Raw genomic sequence first — 14,869 nt, 5'->3', positions numbered from 1 at the left:
ACAAAGCCCACAACACTTGCAGTTGATGCTCTGCAGATCAGCAACATGACAAGATGGCCGAGAAGGGGCATCATAATACAGTGGCGGTGCATTTGGTACCCGGGGCCTTAAATGGGGACTACCTGACTTAATCAACCCCTTAATAATAATCCTATCATGTCACATTTATCAATACTGCACAAAAACAATATGTATATGTGGTCCATGGGGGCAGGTGACACGACCACCGCACACACATCAGGAAAGAACTTTTCTTCCAACAATGCCTACAAAAGGGAGGCGGTGATCATCTCCACCTGTGCAGAGCTACTTGGGACATGCTTCCGCCATTTGGAGGAGCAGCACGAGCTTCTAAGAAGTCATCTTCAGGCCCAGCTTCGGGCATCCTTCACCTGTCACGACTGTGGAGGAACTCATCGAGAGCTTTCTAATCTACACTGCCAAGTTTCAAGACTTGCTCGTTATTATTATTATTATACGCTACTATTTAAACTTTTTTTTTGTTTGGACTCTCCTTATTTATTTTAAACTGTTTAGTATTCAGTTTCCAAATGTTTAAACACATAAAAACAGAGATGCAGTGCTGCATTAGAAAACATCTTTATTTTTAATTGTTTAAAATCTTGGCATGTTCATCTCAAATGTAAGACATATTATGGGATGGTGGAAATCTAGTTTGTGTGGGGACATTGACAACCATGGCTTGCTTCCCAGTGACCCAACTGCGTCACCTGGTGGACATCGAATAGTTTGGCTGCAGTAGTATCTAAAATATCTTTTATATTTCATCATCACCCATGAATTATCATATCACAGTTGAGAAATCGAACAATACGATATTTGACATCCAGTGAGCCCCCGCATATTCGCTGTTAAAATTCTAAAAATTTCTTTGCGACCCATCTTTTGCTATTTGGTGAAAATGTTGTCTAGTTGCTGTTCTTGTGGGTTAAATTACATGAAAATGTTTTATCATCTGCTTTTAAGATGTCCTGTTTTGTAGGCTGTCCTTGAATACAACTTGTGCACTGTTAAAAGTGAAAATGAAAGTATGTTTCTGCTTTTCTCCCAATGCAGCTAATAGCCAGTGTAGTCCATTTTTCTAGTAGGCTATAATTTGACTGTATTCCCAAAAGATCCCATGCCAAACTTTTTTATTTTATTTTTTTTATGTTCTTTTATTGGGTTTGCAAGATAATTTGGATTAGAAATAGCCATTATGCAATTTTTCCAGCTATATTAAAATTTATATTCCCGGGTCCTCGTGACATCGCTGGTATTCGGCGTTCCGTGCCGTTTCAGCACCGCCACCTGGCGGTTTGGAGGGACGAAATAGACCGTTACCTCAGGGTGTTGCAAACACATAGAAGACAGTTATAAACTTTCCTCAGATTAGGTCATTATTCTGAAAAACCGCTTTCCGCTGATTGGTAGTTGACAACATGTTGGGGTCTTGTGGCCATCTTTCTCTTCGTGTTGGCTTCACATTTGTGTTAAGTGGTAGTGTGCACATTTGTTTGCCCATGTGTAATGTGATGCTAATTTTAGGCTAATATGCAAGCTAATACTAGTGATGAAACCTACGTGAGGGTAGTTTGGGCAAAATATGCAACTGTTCTATTTATGTAACGTGTTCATGGTTGTGTACATACTAGAAAAAATATTTCATTTCCATCCTTTATTAAAAAGTTGGACATTATTTCAAATTCACAGCGCAGAAAATGCAAAGAAATTGATTAAGATTCAGTTATTGGTTTGGGCTCCAACATGACAGAGTAAGTTAAAAACGTACTTACTAAACTCCTTGCAAATGCCTTATTGCAATTAAACACAAAGATTAGAGAATATTTACCGTTGAGGCTAAAAGTAACTGGATTTGGATAATTTTAAATTGAGCTGGCTCTCAATTATTAATGATCAAAATTGTTGCAGACTTGTTTCACAATTGATTGACAATTCTTTGTTGCTCCTCTAACATTCTTTGCTAGCATCCTGTGACATTTACTCCATAACAACCCCTTTTTGCAGGTGTGTCAAATACTCTTGAGATTTTCACTATTAATGGCAAAGCTGGTTTCCTATCCTGGCAAATATCGGGGGTTCACTGCAGAGCTTCCATGAAAACAATCAGCCAAAAACAGATACCTCATTGGAAAAGAAACACTTTGTAAGTAAACTGCTCACATCTGGACAAATTATCTGGGGAAACTGGAGATTTTTTTTTAAATATATATATAGTATTACTAAAATAACTGACATTGCTTGTGTTCTTTGATGTTGTCAATATAAATAGAAATGTGCATGTCATTAAAACTGCCCAGGACATGTTTAGAATTAAAAGCTGTGTGGGGTGTTGACATGAGTTTCATATACTTTCCATACAAACCAGGTAAATAAATAAGACATCCTTTTTGGTTTTCACACTTTCGTGTTAGTGCTCATCATTTACAGATATTTTCAAAATGTCTGGTTTTCATTGTTTTTAATCTGATGCCATATATATGCAGATGCCCTATAAAAGACATATCCACAGCTGCATGCGAGGGGCATCTTACACTTTCCCCGGCATTTTTTCTTCTTCCATGTCTTTCCCCTCAGGTGCTTGGCTAAAAGTCTCGCGCCGGCGAAGGTGTTGCCGCAGTTGACGCAGATGTAACTCTTGGCTTCGGCGTGCTGCACGCAGTGCCGCAGGAGGTGCAGCCGGTGCTTGAAGGCCCGGCCGCACTGGCACCGGTGCGAGCGGCGGCCCCGGTGGAGGTAGCGGTGGCTAATGGCGAGGGAGGGCTGCCGTAGGACGGTGCCGCATTGTCGGCAGGTGCGCAGCACCCTGGAGTGCCGGTGGGTGTTTGTGCGCTCTATGGAGGCCAGCTTCTGGCTTTGGTTCTCGAACAAGGCCAGAATGGTGGGAAGCGGAGCTGAACGTGACGGGTCGAGGTGGCTTGTCTGGACCTCGGCGGAAAAAGAATACGTATGGTCCGTAGGAAGCTGTCCATTAGTGACCTGCTTGACGGGCTTGAGAGTACTCTCTGCGCACACATTGTTGTCAGTCAAACCCGGTGGTTTGTTGACGATGCACGACTTGGTGACCACCGACGCGTGAACTTTGGTGATGTGGGCCAACAAGAACTTTTCACTGACAAAGAAGGACTTGCATATGGCGCACACTTTGGGCATGGATTCGGAGCAGAAGCAGATCAAGCGTATGCGGCCCAGGTTGGGAGGATGGTGCTGACGGTGCTGGTCCAAGTTACTGAACACCTGGCCGCAGGTGTCACACGTGTACAAGATGATGTGGTGCTCTTTGAGAGCCGCCTCGTTAGGAAACAAAATCGTGCAGCGGGAGCACTGAAATGTTTTGCCCGAGAGGCTGATGCAGTGGCGCTGATGCAGCTTGATGGACCTGAAAGGCCCTCGGCCGCACGCTTTGCAAATGGTGTCCTTTTTAGCAGGAGCGGTGGGCGGGCCTCGGCCGGGATTGTCTGCAAAATCGGTGGGCTGCGCCGAGCTCGAGTGCGTGTCATTGAGCTCACTTTGATCTGCTTCGAAGTCATTATCGTCCTCTGATGTGTTGCTCGTTGACGCATCCGTACTCGCGTCATCGGAGTCCAGGGGTCTTCCCCATTGGCATTCCACGTCCGACGCTAGCGCGCTCCTTTCGTTCGCTGAGCCCAAGCATGGTTCTTCCGCATGCTTGTTAAGATCCCACACGTTACTAAAAGACTGAGAGCACATCCAGCACACCGGCGGACAGTGCGCATTGTCCAAGTGTAAGGAGAGAGACGTCATGCGTTGGAAGGTGATCTTGCAGATGTGGCAGGTGGTGCTCATTCTGCTGAAACATTTACCGCACTCCCAGCGTTTTGCCCGCCAGCAACCGGAATCCTCCTGCACTTGAGCGACCTCATCACAATCGAGTCCTCATACGTGAGCGACCGACGGATAATCTGAAAGAAAAGCTTTGTGTTAACATTTTTCATCTGTCATGAGATACAAACCCAATTCCAAAAAAGTTGGGACACTATACTAATTGTGAATAAAAACTGAATGCAATTATGTGGAAGTGCCAAATTTGAATATTTCATACAGAGTAGAACATAGAGAACAGGTCAAAAGTTGAAACTGAGAAAACGTATAATTTTAAGGGAAAATTATGTTGATTTTAAATTCCATGGTGTCAACAAATCTCAAAAAAGTCGGGACAAGGCCATTTTCACCACTGTGAGGCATGGATCGAGGAGACAAGTTTAGAAATAGGAACGCTGTCCCATTCTTGTCTAACCCGCGTCTCTCTAACTGTTCAGCTGTCTTGGGCTTTTTTTGTCGCACCTTCCCCTATATGATGCGCCAGATGTGCTCTAGAAGTGAAAGATGTGGACTGCAGGCTGCCCATTCCAATACCCGGATCCTTTTCCTACGCAGCCATGATGTTGTAATTGGTGCTGCATGTGGTCTGGCATTATCGTGTTGAGAAATGCAAGAGCTTCTCTGAAAGTGATGAAGCCTGGATGAGAGCAGATGTTGTTCTCCAATCTGAATATACCTTTCTGCATTGACGATGTCTTTCCAGATGTGGAAGCTGCCCATGCCACACGCACTCATGCAACCCTTGTCCTCTTTAGTCCGTATGATGTAGCGCCCCAGTTTTCCACAAAGAACTTCCAATCGTGATTCGTCTGACCACAAAACAGGTTTCCACTTTGCCACACTTCATTTTAAATAACCCCTGGCCTGCGCTTTTTGGTCTGCTTTAGAAATGGCTTCTTCTTACACACAGAGATTGTTCCAAATTCTCTGAATTTGGATAATGTTATGCATTGTAGATGATGATTACTTTAACCTTTTTGTAATTTTTTGCTCGTAAACACCTTTCTGATATTTCTCCACAATTTTTTTGCTCAACATTGGAGGAATTGGTGATTCTCTACTCATCTTCTCTTCTGAGAGACACTGCCACTCAGAGAAGCTCTTTTTATACTCCAATCAAGTTGCCAATGGACCTCATTAGTGGTAACTGGTCTTCCAGCTGTTTTTTGTGCAATTGACTTTTCCAGCCTATCCCAACTTTTTTTTTTTTTTTAGATGTGTTGGCACCATGAAATTTACAATCAACATCTTTTCCCCTTAAAATTATACATTTTCTCAGTTTTTCAGTCAAACTTTTGACCTGTCCTCTAAGATGTTCTATTCTGAACAAAATATTGAAATTTGGCACTTCCACATAATTGCATTCAGTTTTTATTCACAATTTGTATAGTGTCCCAGCTTTTTTGGAATTGGGTTTGTATATTACAGTAGAAACTCTAACGAACAAATTCAGAATAAATAGTAAGCCCTCTCTTCGGGCCGCCTGTGTTGAAAGCTTCTTCTAACATTCCAGCATCATGAGGAATCATGACTAGAAGGTCATCGTTTTGTTTTGTTAGTTCTGTTGCATAACCATGTTTTTTTTTTAATGATGTGCCCCTCTAATTGGAAGTGGGCTGCATTGCATTTTCAGCAAAAGAAAATGGAAGAATTTCAAGTCCATAATAAATTTTAAAAATGTGAACAATTTACAGTATGATTTTCTTTTCCTTGTACCACTGTATCAACTGTACTGAATTCTGCAGTACTTCTTGCTTGTTGTGATCATCACCTTTGACTCTCTTGACTTCTACTCCTCTGAATCGGTGATGGTCTCTTGAGTTGTGAAATAGGAGAGCAGACATTAACATTATGTTTAGGCCTCTATACACCAATCCAACATGCAAATTGATCTTATACGCATGCACGGCCAAGATGACAAAATATTACAACAGATACTTTGAAAAGTACAATACTGATCATTTATGACAATGCAAAACTGACATCGATCACAGCTTACTTTCACTTACGTTTTTTTTTTCAGATTTTTTGCATTGTCACTTGGTCTATCACAACAGGAGCTCACGGCGGTAACCGGGACGAATAATACAGATCACTTCTGTTGTTAGAAATGTTGTAATGTGGGGTTTGCGATTGTTATGACCTGTCTCGGCCACCATAGTAATGTGATTCGAGCAACTAAAATGACAGCTGTGGCATTACTTGTGATGGCTCGTTTCGTTCGATAACATGGTTTGCATATTTCGCACTCTGCATCGCTTTCAGCCCTAAAAATAAACACGCCTTGTTGTAGTCCTACGCACAGTGTCATCTGGATTATAAAAAAAAACAGAAAAAAAACTTGCACCCTAACTTGTAAAATGGTGAGTTATAAACAACAACTAACATAACACTCTACTACAGATAATGGGGTGTTGGTTGGTTTGAATGATTAAATTATTGTAAGCAACTCACAGTTAGCTAAATAACTTGTAGCTGGGGATTTACAGTTTGGAATTAAATGGCGTCTATGTAGGTTTTGTGCATGGAGCGAGCAAATGTCAAATGAGCGTGCTTCTTTAAAAACTAATCCACATGATAAAATTAAACAACAACAACAACCTTACGGTAGATTTGAAGTTATTGCGATGTTGTTGGCGGTAGCACCTTCACAGCACCCTTCAAACCGGAAGAATAACGCGGTCGTTTCCTGTTCCCACAATGCACCACGGCAGTGTAACTATATGTTGCAAATTGTAAAAGGAACGAGGGCTTTGACGACGGTATTAAACATAAAACATTAAAGAAAAACAAACATATATTCTCCCGGTTAATATTATGTGTCATTCAAGTTACACTTTCAATATTTCAAAATGATCAATTGTGTCGGAACGACTGATGTTCTACTATGTTTCACAACGTCAACATTTATGAAACACATATCTGTTTGATTTGTCAAACCAGAGAGAATCAAGCGGGTGGATTCGTTGCGTACATTTGCATTACCGTTGTTGTAAACATGTCAGAATCGGGCCACAGCCAGCCTGGCATATATGGACCGGGACGTAGGAGAAGGCGACGTCGTGGCGACCGGGACATTGGACCTCCAGGCCAGAACCTGTCCGGTCCGAGTCGAGATCGAGAATACCAACCGCGGGAGCGAAGGGTAACGCTTAACAATAACATCGATTCTTCTGGCGTCCTCTTCACTGCTGCTTTAACTGTAAGATGTGATTAATTTTGATTATTTGTTTGTTTTCAGGACGGAAGTGAGGAACCACCAGGTCCAATGATTCAGAAGACCCCCATCATTCTGGCGAAGCCCCCCGGGGAGAGGGTATTTTAGTTCATCAGTAATCACAAATTAAGCCCTTTCTCACAAGCACTATATTACCCTATATATCTGTTCATCTAAATATGTCAGCCACATATAGTGCCAGGCAAAACAATGAAACACCTTCCAATAGATGGCAGACGTTACAATTAAGAGGACTATAAATCTATTGATGTATGCAAATTGCAACATATGTGTTTTGCTAGTCTCAATTGGCTGTAATAATTTCTGCTCTGACAAACCAATCTAGATAGATAAAAATGAAACCTGACAATGGCATAATTTACTGACTTAACCCTTTTGAAGGCCAAGCCATTACAGAATGCGCCAGTGAGCGGAGCTCCAGTTCTTGAGAAGCCAATCATGCTGATGAAAGCTCGGGATGATACAGTAAAGCCGGCAACTCCCCCAGAAGCAACGCCTCAGCCTTCCGGTGCCGGGCCCTCGAAAGTGGAGAGGGAAGGCCAGCGACCCACCCAGCCCGTCTATCAGATCCAGAATCGAGGAATGAGTGCTTCAGCAACAAGCAGCGCTGTGGACCGTGAGTTACTGTATCATTGATTTTACTCTGAAAAGTGCAGAGAGAGAGAGAGAGAGAAAAAAATCATATATACTGATCTAATTGCAGCCTTGGTCGGCCAATCGAAACTCATCCCACCAGAGAAGATGAAGCACAGCATCAAGCTGGTGGATGACCAGATGAACTGGTGTGACAGTGCCATGGAGGTGAACTCATCAGTCCATAGGCTTTCCTTTAATGCCAAAAATATTTAGTAGTTTCTTAGTTGTAATGTTGTATTATGTTCTGCAGTACCTGCGGGACCAAACCGATATGCTAGTGGTGGGAGTCATTGGCCTGCAGGGAACTGGGAAGTCGACTGTCATGTCTCTGCTATCAGCCAACACCCCCGAAGAAGACCAAAGGTAAAGAAGACCACAAAATATAATGTATGTCATGTTTCTTGATTGAGTTATGTTTCTGCATAATTACAGTTTATACATTTTCAACCCGATATAATGCTGATCACGCCTTGCCAGTCCCGTCTAAGTCAGGGGTTTGATTTTCAGCTTTCTCTGGTTTCCTCCTATATTCATAAAACTTGCAAAAAGTGTTTTGGTGGTGCTTCAAATATTTAAAGCACAATGACTCATAAATATTTTATTTTATTTTATTTGTTTGTGCAGTGTTTCCACACTACTTGCTGCCCTGCTGCAAATTGCATAATAATAATAATAATTTATGCCCTCCTATAAATGCTTGTAATTTAATCAATTAAGATATGTGTTCAGTAAGTTCATTGGCACCAAGACAGGTCCTCTTGTACCATCTTGTGGCACCTTTGGACTATTAAACAGGACTTTGGCACCATCCTGTGTCATCTCAACAGAGGTGGGTAGAGTAGCCAAAAATTGTACTTAAGTAAGAGTAGTGTTACTTGAACTTGAAGTCTGATTTATCTTAAAAAAAAAAAAACAATGGGGGTTGAACGGGTCTCTAAAGACCATCGTCACATTGAAGAGCCGTTCAAAGACTCGATTTGTTCGTGAACATCACTTCACTAGTGTCCGCGGAAATGCTCCCACACAGTGAGTCAAGCGGAGCGCTTGCGTGAAAATACAAATCTAATGTATGAATGGGGCAGCGGGTAACCACTCAACTGTAGTGTAGCCCAATATAGCGGAGTAAGAGTAGCGTTACTTCTTCACACATCTACTCAAGTAAAGTAAAAAGTATTGTGTGGTAAAACTACTCTTCAAAAAGTTACTCAAGTAAATGTAACTTACTACTTCATTACTTCTCACTTCTGCATCTTAAGGTTATTAAACAGTGCTTTGGCTGAATCTTGGGGCATTTCAGAAAACAGTGAAAAGTAAAATTTTTCAACAAATAATGGTGGATCAGATCTCAAAATGGAGTTAGTTTGTGTGTAGCAAAGCTCAACGAGGTACACTTTCTGTTACACGCTTTGAACACACGGTGGCATATTGGTTCAAGCGACCTCCTCTTGTCTAGTGCAGAGGAAGAGCTCATTTTTATTTTTTTTATTCAGCGCATTCAAGCAACATTTGAAACCTGCATGTGTTACTGGGTGTGGGTTTCTTTAAATGTTGAAAAAGGAACCCTGGCAAACAAGTCATAGTTTCCCAGGTGAGAACGGTGGCGCAGGGTTTCAAATTGCACACTTGGCACCATGGCCTTTTCTTATCACCATTAGATTAAAAGCTTTCCCACACGCCAGCCTTCAATTACCATTCAAGTGTAAGAAAGAGAGAACAAGAGATGTTGGCAATATATTTTGCAATAAAAAATACAAAAAGCTTTTCTTCATCTGTTATGATTTCCAAAATTTGTTATGCAAAAGTTGATGCGCTACATGTTTTACACCCTCAAAGGCTACGTTCACACTGCAGGCCGTGATGCCTAATTTGGATTTTTTTGTTAAATCCAATCTTTTTTTATGTATCATTCACGTTACAAAAACAAATGTGACACCTAATGTGAACGCAACGCGCCCGCGATGCGACTCGCATGCGCAAAGAGCGCACGTCGAGTGACGTACATCCAAAACGACGACGTCACGTTGCGGTGTTCACGGAAGCAAATATTGTCCCGACGCGCAACGTTTTACCGCCAGGCAAGCGACTTCTATCAGTGTCATATGCAAATTTAGCTGTGCCAACGCACGCTACAGGTTGGTGGACTGGTGGACTCGTTTCGCCGACGTGTTAGGAGTTCGATTCATGTGTCTTGTCTGCATACATTATGCTCCTGGTTGGTGGACAGTTTTCATGCTTGCTCCTGGTTGGCTGCTCTCGTCAGTTTTGAACGTGCCGTTTGTTTACAAACAGTAACAGAAATCCGTCGGACTTATTTTTTTTTCCCTCTCATGTCGCCAGAGTAGCGAGGTTGAAAGAAGTAATTTGGAGGGGAAATGAGGGGACATTCCTCGACCTCATCAGCATATCAGACTTTTGATGACGTATGAATCGCACGCGTGCGGAATGCGCATCGCATACATATCCGATTTATATCCACATACGAAAGAGGCCCAGGTGTAAAAAAAAATCGCAATTGTGCCGTTCACACTGCATGAAAAAATGTTTATGTTTATCCGCAGTGCATGTTCGGAACTAACCTGATTGTTGGTGTGCACAAGGGGCTACGTATTCAAAGCCCAGACTCAAGAGATGAAGGAGCGAGGTGGGAACCAGAGCACAGGAATTGACTTCTTCATCACGCAGGAGAGGATCATCTTCTTGGACACTCAGGTGGGAATCAAAGTCATGGCGGTCACAGTATAACTTGGGAGCGTGAAAAGAAGTTAGCATAGAGCATTTTCTCTTTATTAGATTTGAAAACGAGTGTTTTGTTTCCCCCAGCCAATGCTCAGCCCGTCCATTCTTGACCACCTCATCAACAACGACCGCAAGTTGCCCCCAGAATACAATCTGCCTTACACATATGTGGAGATGCAGGTTAGAGGCCACCCCATGCTAAAAATATGATCTCTACCTGGAGACAATGAGGCAATTCTGAATTAACAAGAGACCTTCCCCCCTCTAACCTCTGTACAGTCTCTTCAGATTGCCTCCTTCCTGTTTACAGTTTGCCATGTGGTCGTTGTGGTTCAAGACTGGTTCACTGACTTAAACCTCTACAGGTGGGTACTTGTTGATCCGGGACCTCGCTGTGTTTGAAAAGAATAACAACTGCACAGTGACACGGGGAGGCAATAACTCAAAACATACCCGGTCCTCTCTCAGGAATGTTGGGCATTTTTTCTCGTACCATGAGAGGATATTTGTCTTCTGTTTCATAAGCTCAGTAATGTTGTTCTCGCAGTTGGTCTAAAGGAAGACGCACGTGGGCATATCCAGGCTTGCAATGAATGTACCCATCAGACTACTTGCTATGTGTCATTTACCAAGCTTGGCGGCTATGCAATTATCCACAAAAGATTCACATGTTGGGAGATTATGTGGTGTATTTTAGAAGATTCTGTCTGCTCGGATCATTAGCATAGCAACACGCTTCTTAACGTTTGAACTTGAGCATCATAAAGTATGCTAAAAATCAGATGCAGGGCCGTAGATTGATATTTGGTAAATGACGTAATCCGCCAATCAATAACTACCACTATCATGTCACAATTATAAAAAACGTGATATCAATACTATACAAAAACGCTATATAACGGCTTGGCATCTAAATCAGCTGGAACGATTCAAAATATTTTTTTTCTAAAAACATGGCAAAAACTTTTAAGAGAAAAATTCTCACCAGAAATGGGGATTATTAAATGGATTTATATGTGCAGATTTCCACAGTCGTGTTTTGATAGTACAACTTGGCTCGCTCTGACCAACTGACGTTAACGTGGGCGAGCTAACTGACTGTCAGCTGAACTTGATAGATGATCTTTTAAATACATTTAAACTAATGTAGTTTTAAGTAGGGGTGTCAGACGATTACATTTCGTAATCGTAATTAATTGTATGACTTCATTAGTTACCTCACGAGCGTTAATCACAAATGTTATCTGTTCTAAATAAGTAACTCTTGTTAACATAAAAGTGGAAAACATGTTAAACTCAGAAATATGGCAGCATATTTTAGTCATTGATACAGTAATTTCATAATAATAATCCTAAAATAAAAATCTGTACTGTAAAAAAACAAGTGTGATGTTGATCTGTATTGAAGTAAAAAAAAAAAAAATGCCACTAGATGGCATCATTGCATTTGTAAGACATTGGTGACAGCTGAGAGCATTTTTCTTTTCATATTAAGAGCTATCTAATCTGTAACATGAAATAACTTGTGAAATTCTGCACATTTTTAAAATTGCAAAATACAACTTGACCCCTGTCTCCACAAATATATGCATTATTATTACATTTTCTACTGCAAAATTTTGACGTGGTCTGCTGCGTTGCGACTGGAATTCCCCCAGTACAGGCTTTCCAAGTAAGGGCCGGTCATTAATCGCACGTTTTAAAAAAAAAAATGGTGCCGTTAAAGGAACTTTAAATTAACGCAAAACTAACACACTAATTTTGACACCCTTAGTTTTTAAGTTATATTGGCCCACACTACTGATTCCGAAGGGTGACATCACACAGACGCTGCAATGTGATTGGACGAAAGATGTCACATCTGCAGACATATGCTTGCAGCAGTGAAGCCAAGACAAATGCCACAAAATGAATAGAGTGCTAGGAATAAATAAATAAATGAATTAATTAATTCAACTTGATGGAACAAATGTTACAGTTTTGGTTACAAATATAGTTCTGTACTTCCGATCGTTTTTTATGCCGGCAGGGAAGGCCTGACTGGTTGGCCCCGATTCTCCACCACTGCAAGAAATATAATCGTCATTATAATCATCATTTTTTTGTTAGGTTTCTTCAAACGGCCGAAATGCTGAAACCTTCCACGCCGTCCGCAAGCCACGACAGCACTGGCTCGTCTGGCAATGAGGACGGCGCAGAGTATTATCCGCATATAGGTGGGACGTGTTTACTCACTCGGCCAATCCGTCTTTTAGATGACTTTTTATGAAAGTGCTTCACTCCTCTCCTGCTTTTAGTGTTCCTTCAGAATAAGAGCAAACGTGAGGACTTCTGCCCGAGGAATCTGAAGGACATGCATATGGTGGTGGATAAATTAATGGCCTACTCTCACCTCAAATATAAAGGTATGTTTGTCTACAAATGTTGTCAAATTCGGACTCATGTAATGAAACATTTTTAGGTTCACTATCCATGCTGGACTGCAATATTTTCCCTGGCCTGAGCCAGAACTACATGCCAACGGAAGTCAACATGTTCCTGCTGCCCATGCAGGACGTTGACGGCGAGGATAATCTCACAAAAGCAGGTCAGACATAATCAAGGTGGCCGTCGAACTCGAAAAGTGGGCTGAACTCACCAGTTTTGCTTTGTTTAGGCTCCACTACGACGTATCCCCTCTTCTCCTTGCTCCCGGGTTACAAGGGACACCCTTCCTTCTCCACCATGGTCTCCAAGCTGCGCAGCCAAATACTGGCCATGCCCCGCTGTCAGCTGTCACACACCATACTCACGGAAAAGAACTGGTATGTCAACAGTGTATATATATTTCATATTGAAGAATATATATAAATATATAATTTTTTTAAAAATTACATTTATTTTATTATTATTTTATTTTTATTTTTTTTTAGATGGACGAAAATACTATTGAAAGCGTGTTTTCACTCACAGGCAAAAATTAAAAAAAAAAATTATTGAAGCCTTTTATTTTAAATTTATGTTTATTTTTTATATTGTGGGATGATTTTGACATGATTTCAGACACCATGATTTTGGGACCATACATTATAGTACTGTATATTTAAAAAAAAAAAAAAAAAAAGAGGGCCTCTTAAAATGTTTTTCGGTGTTTGGTAACAAATAGCTTGCTCAATTAACTCATTCACTCCCAGCCATTTTCAATGAAGCAACCCCCTTCACTCCCGGCTATTTTACTGGATTTTGACTGATTTTGCAAGGCCCACAGAATATTTTGTTCTATTGCTATAAAAACATTGAACCTACCAAAAGAAAGATTAGAGTCTCTTCTTTCATCAGGAAAAAAAGTATTGTAGCAATTATCATTAGAATAGAGCTTAAGTTTTATCAGTGTTCACATATCTATTTAGAATTGTGAGTAAATCAGCTTTTTTTCAACATGGTCCTGGTTGATCTCTTTAGCTCTGCTGCCACCTGCTGGCCGTTTGTGTAATAACTACAATTTTTTTCAACCGTTCTTTGCAGTTGAGAAGCTGCATCAAAGCCTTCTGTATGCTCTAGCATTAAGAACAAAACACAAATATGTCTTTGGGACACTTAAAACATTTAAAATAGAATGTATTTATTCGTTTTTGGGAGCAAATGAGTTAAAAAAATTTTTTATCATGCACATCTGTATTTATCATCAAAAAGACACAAGTGAAAGTTTCCAACATTTGTTTCTTTCTGTTTTTACAGGTTTCACTATGCCGCTCGAATCTGGGACGGTGTCAAAAAATCCTCCGCCCTCTCCGAATACAGCCGCTTGCTGGGCTAAATCAGAGTCCTGGTGCTTTTCCATAGCAGCGTGGCACGGGAGGACCCACAAACAGGATACATGGCTTTGAACGTTTGCAGCCTCTGAGGCAAAAAACAAGGATGGGCCGCCGCAGGCTAAGGAGGACGTCACCTGGGAACGTAGACGTGTGTCTGTGTCGTACCTTTCCCAGGGAAATCAGGGCAGTTCAGCAGTGGGAGCTACGCCCTGCATCGCCAAAGCCGTTGAGCGGACATGTCTACACATGATGCAACGTCCGTTATTGACTTATGGGACAATGCTATTGTGGTTGTGAGCAGCCGGTGCAAAACTTTTCTGGTATCAAAAGAAAAGCTTTCATGAATGTGATTTTTGAATAAAATTGAAGTCTGCTTAAATTGACTCTAATGTATATGTTTAAAAAGCAACCGCAGCTGGACCATGTGCGAGGTTGTAGATGAGAGAGGAAGAAGATTGACGTCTACACTGATCAGTGTGATAAAATAAAAAAAAATTAAAACAGGCTGCAAATGATTGCGTACCAATGCATGTGTAATAGAGCATAGCCAGCCTCTTCCTTTAGCATGCGAATATGAGATTACAACTTTTTTTCAAGAGAA

The 14,869-nt window shown here is 41.3% G+C and overlaps 2 protein-coding genes across 4 annotated transcripts; one reads left to right on the top strand and one right to left on the bottom strand.

Moving 5' to 3' along the window:
• Positions 1-1,663: 1,663 nt before the first annotated feature.
• On the bottom strand, positions 1,664-6,546 carry LOC144058374 (uncharacterized). 3 transcript variants are annotated; one of them, XM_077576798.1, is made up of 2 exons: positions 6,466-6,546; positions 1,664-3,944 (listed from the first exon to the last, which is right to left on the bottom strand). In XM_077576798.1, exon 2 carries the CDS (start codon positions 3,826-3,828, stop codon positions 2,458-2,460), a length of 1,371 nt encoding a protein of 456 aa, XP_077432924.1. In that variant the 5' UTR covers positions 3,829-3,944; positions 6,466-6,546; the 3' UTR covers positions 1,664-2,457. The 3 variants fall into 3 exon arrangements, with proteins under 3 accessions (XP_077432924.1, XP_077432923.1, XP_077432922.1); XM_077576797.1 differs by having other exon boundaries at positions 6,471-6,524; XM_077576796.1 differs by lacking the exon at positions 6,466-6,546 and adding an exon at positions 5,636-6,446.
• Positions 6,547-6,561: 15 nt separating this feature from the next.
• smg9 (SMG9 nonsense mediated mRNA decay factor) lies at positions 6,562-14,647 on the top strand. Its single transcript, XM_077576790.1, has 13 exons — positions 6,562-7,009; positions 7,106-7,180; positions 7,484-7,718; positions 7,806-7,903; positions 7,989-8,101; positions 10,336-10,447; positions 10,559-10,654; positions 10,754-10,839; positions 12,584-12,690; positions 12,772-12,879; positions 12,936-13,061; positions 13,131-13,278; positions 14,192-14,647. The coding sequence occupies exons 1-13, from the start codon at positions 6,752-6,754 to the stop codon at positions 14,268-14,270; spliced, it is 1,641 nt and encodes a 546-aa protein (XP_077432916.1). The 5' UTR covers positions 6,562-6,751; the 3' UTR covers positions 14,271-14,647.
• Positions 14,648-14,869: the final 222 nt, after the last annotated feature.

This window comes from Vanacampus margaritifer, chromosome 9 (assembly GCF_051991255.1).
Source record: "Vanacampus margaritifer isolate UIUO_Vmar chromosome 9, RoL_Vmar_1.0, whole genome shotgun sequence".
Classification (NCBI taxonomy): Eukaryota; Metazoa; Chordata; class Actinopteri; order Syngnathiformes; family Syngnathidae; genus Vanacampus; species Vanacampus margaritifer.
The sequence above is the reverse complement of the archived record's forward strand: the minus strand, read 5'-3'. Positions and strand labels throughout refer to the sequence as shown.

Bases quoted from the DNA above. Each gene is read 5' to 3' on its own strand.
- LOC144058374 (XM_077576798.1), bottom strand. From the start codon at position 3,828: ATGAGCACCACCTGCCACATCTGCAAGATCACCTTCCAACGCATGACG.
- smg9 (XM_077576790.1), top strand. From the start codon at position 6,752: ATGTTTCACAACGTCAACATTTATGAAACACATATCTGTTTGATTTGT. The intron at 13,062-13,130 runs GTCAGACATAAT...TGCTTTGTTTAG, and splicing joins GGATAATCTCACAAAAGCAG to GCTCCACTACGACGTATCCC. The intron at 13,279-14,191 runs GTATGTCAACAG...CTGTTTTTACAG, and splicing joins ATACTCACGGAAAAGAACTG to GTTTCACTATGCCGCTCGAA.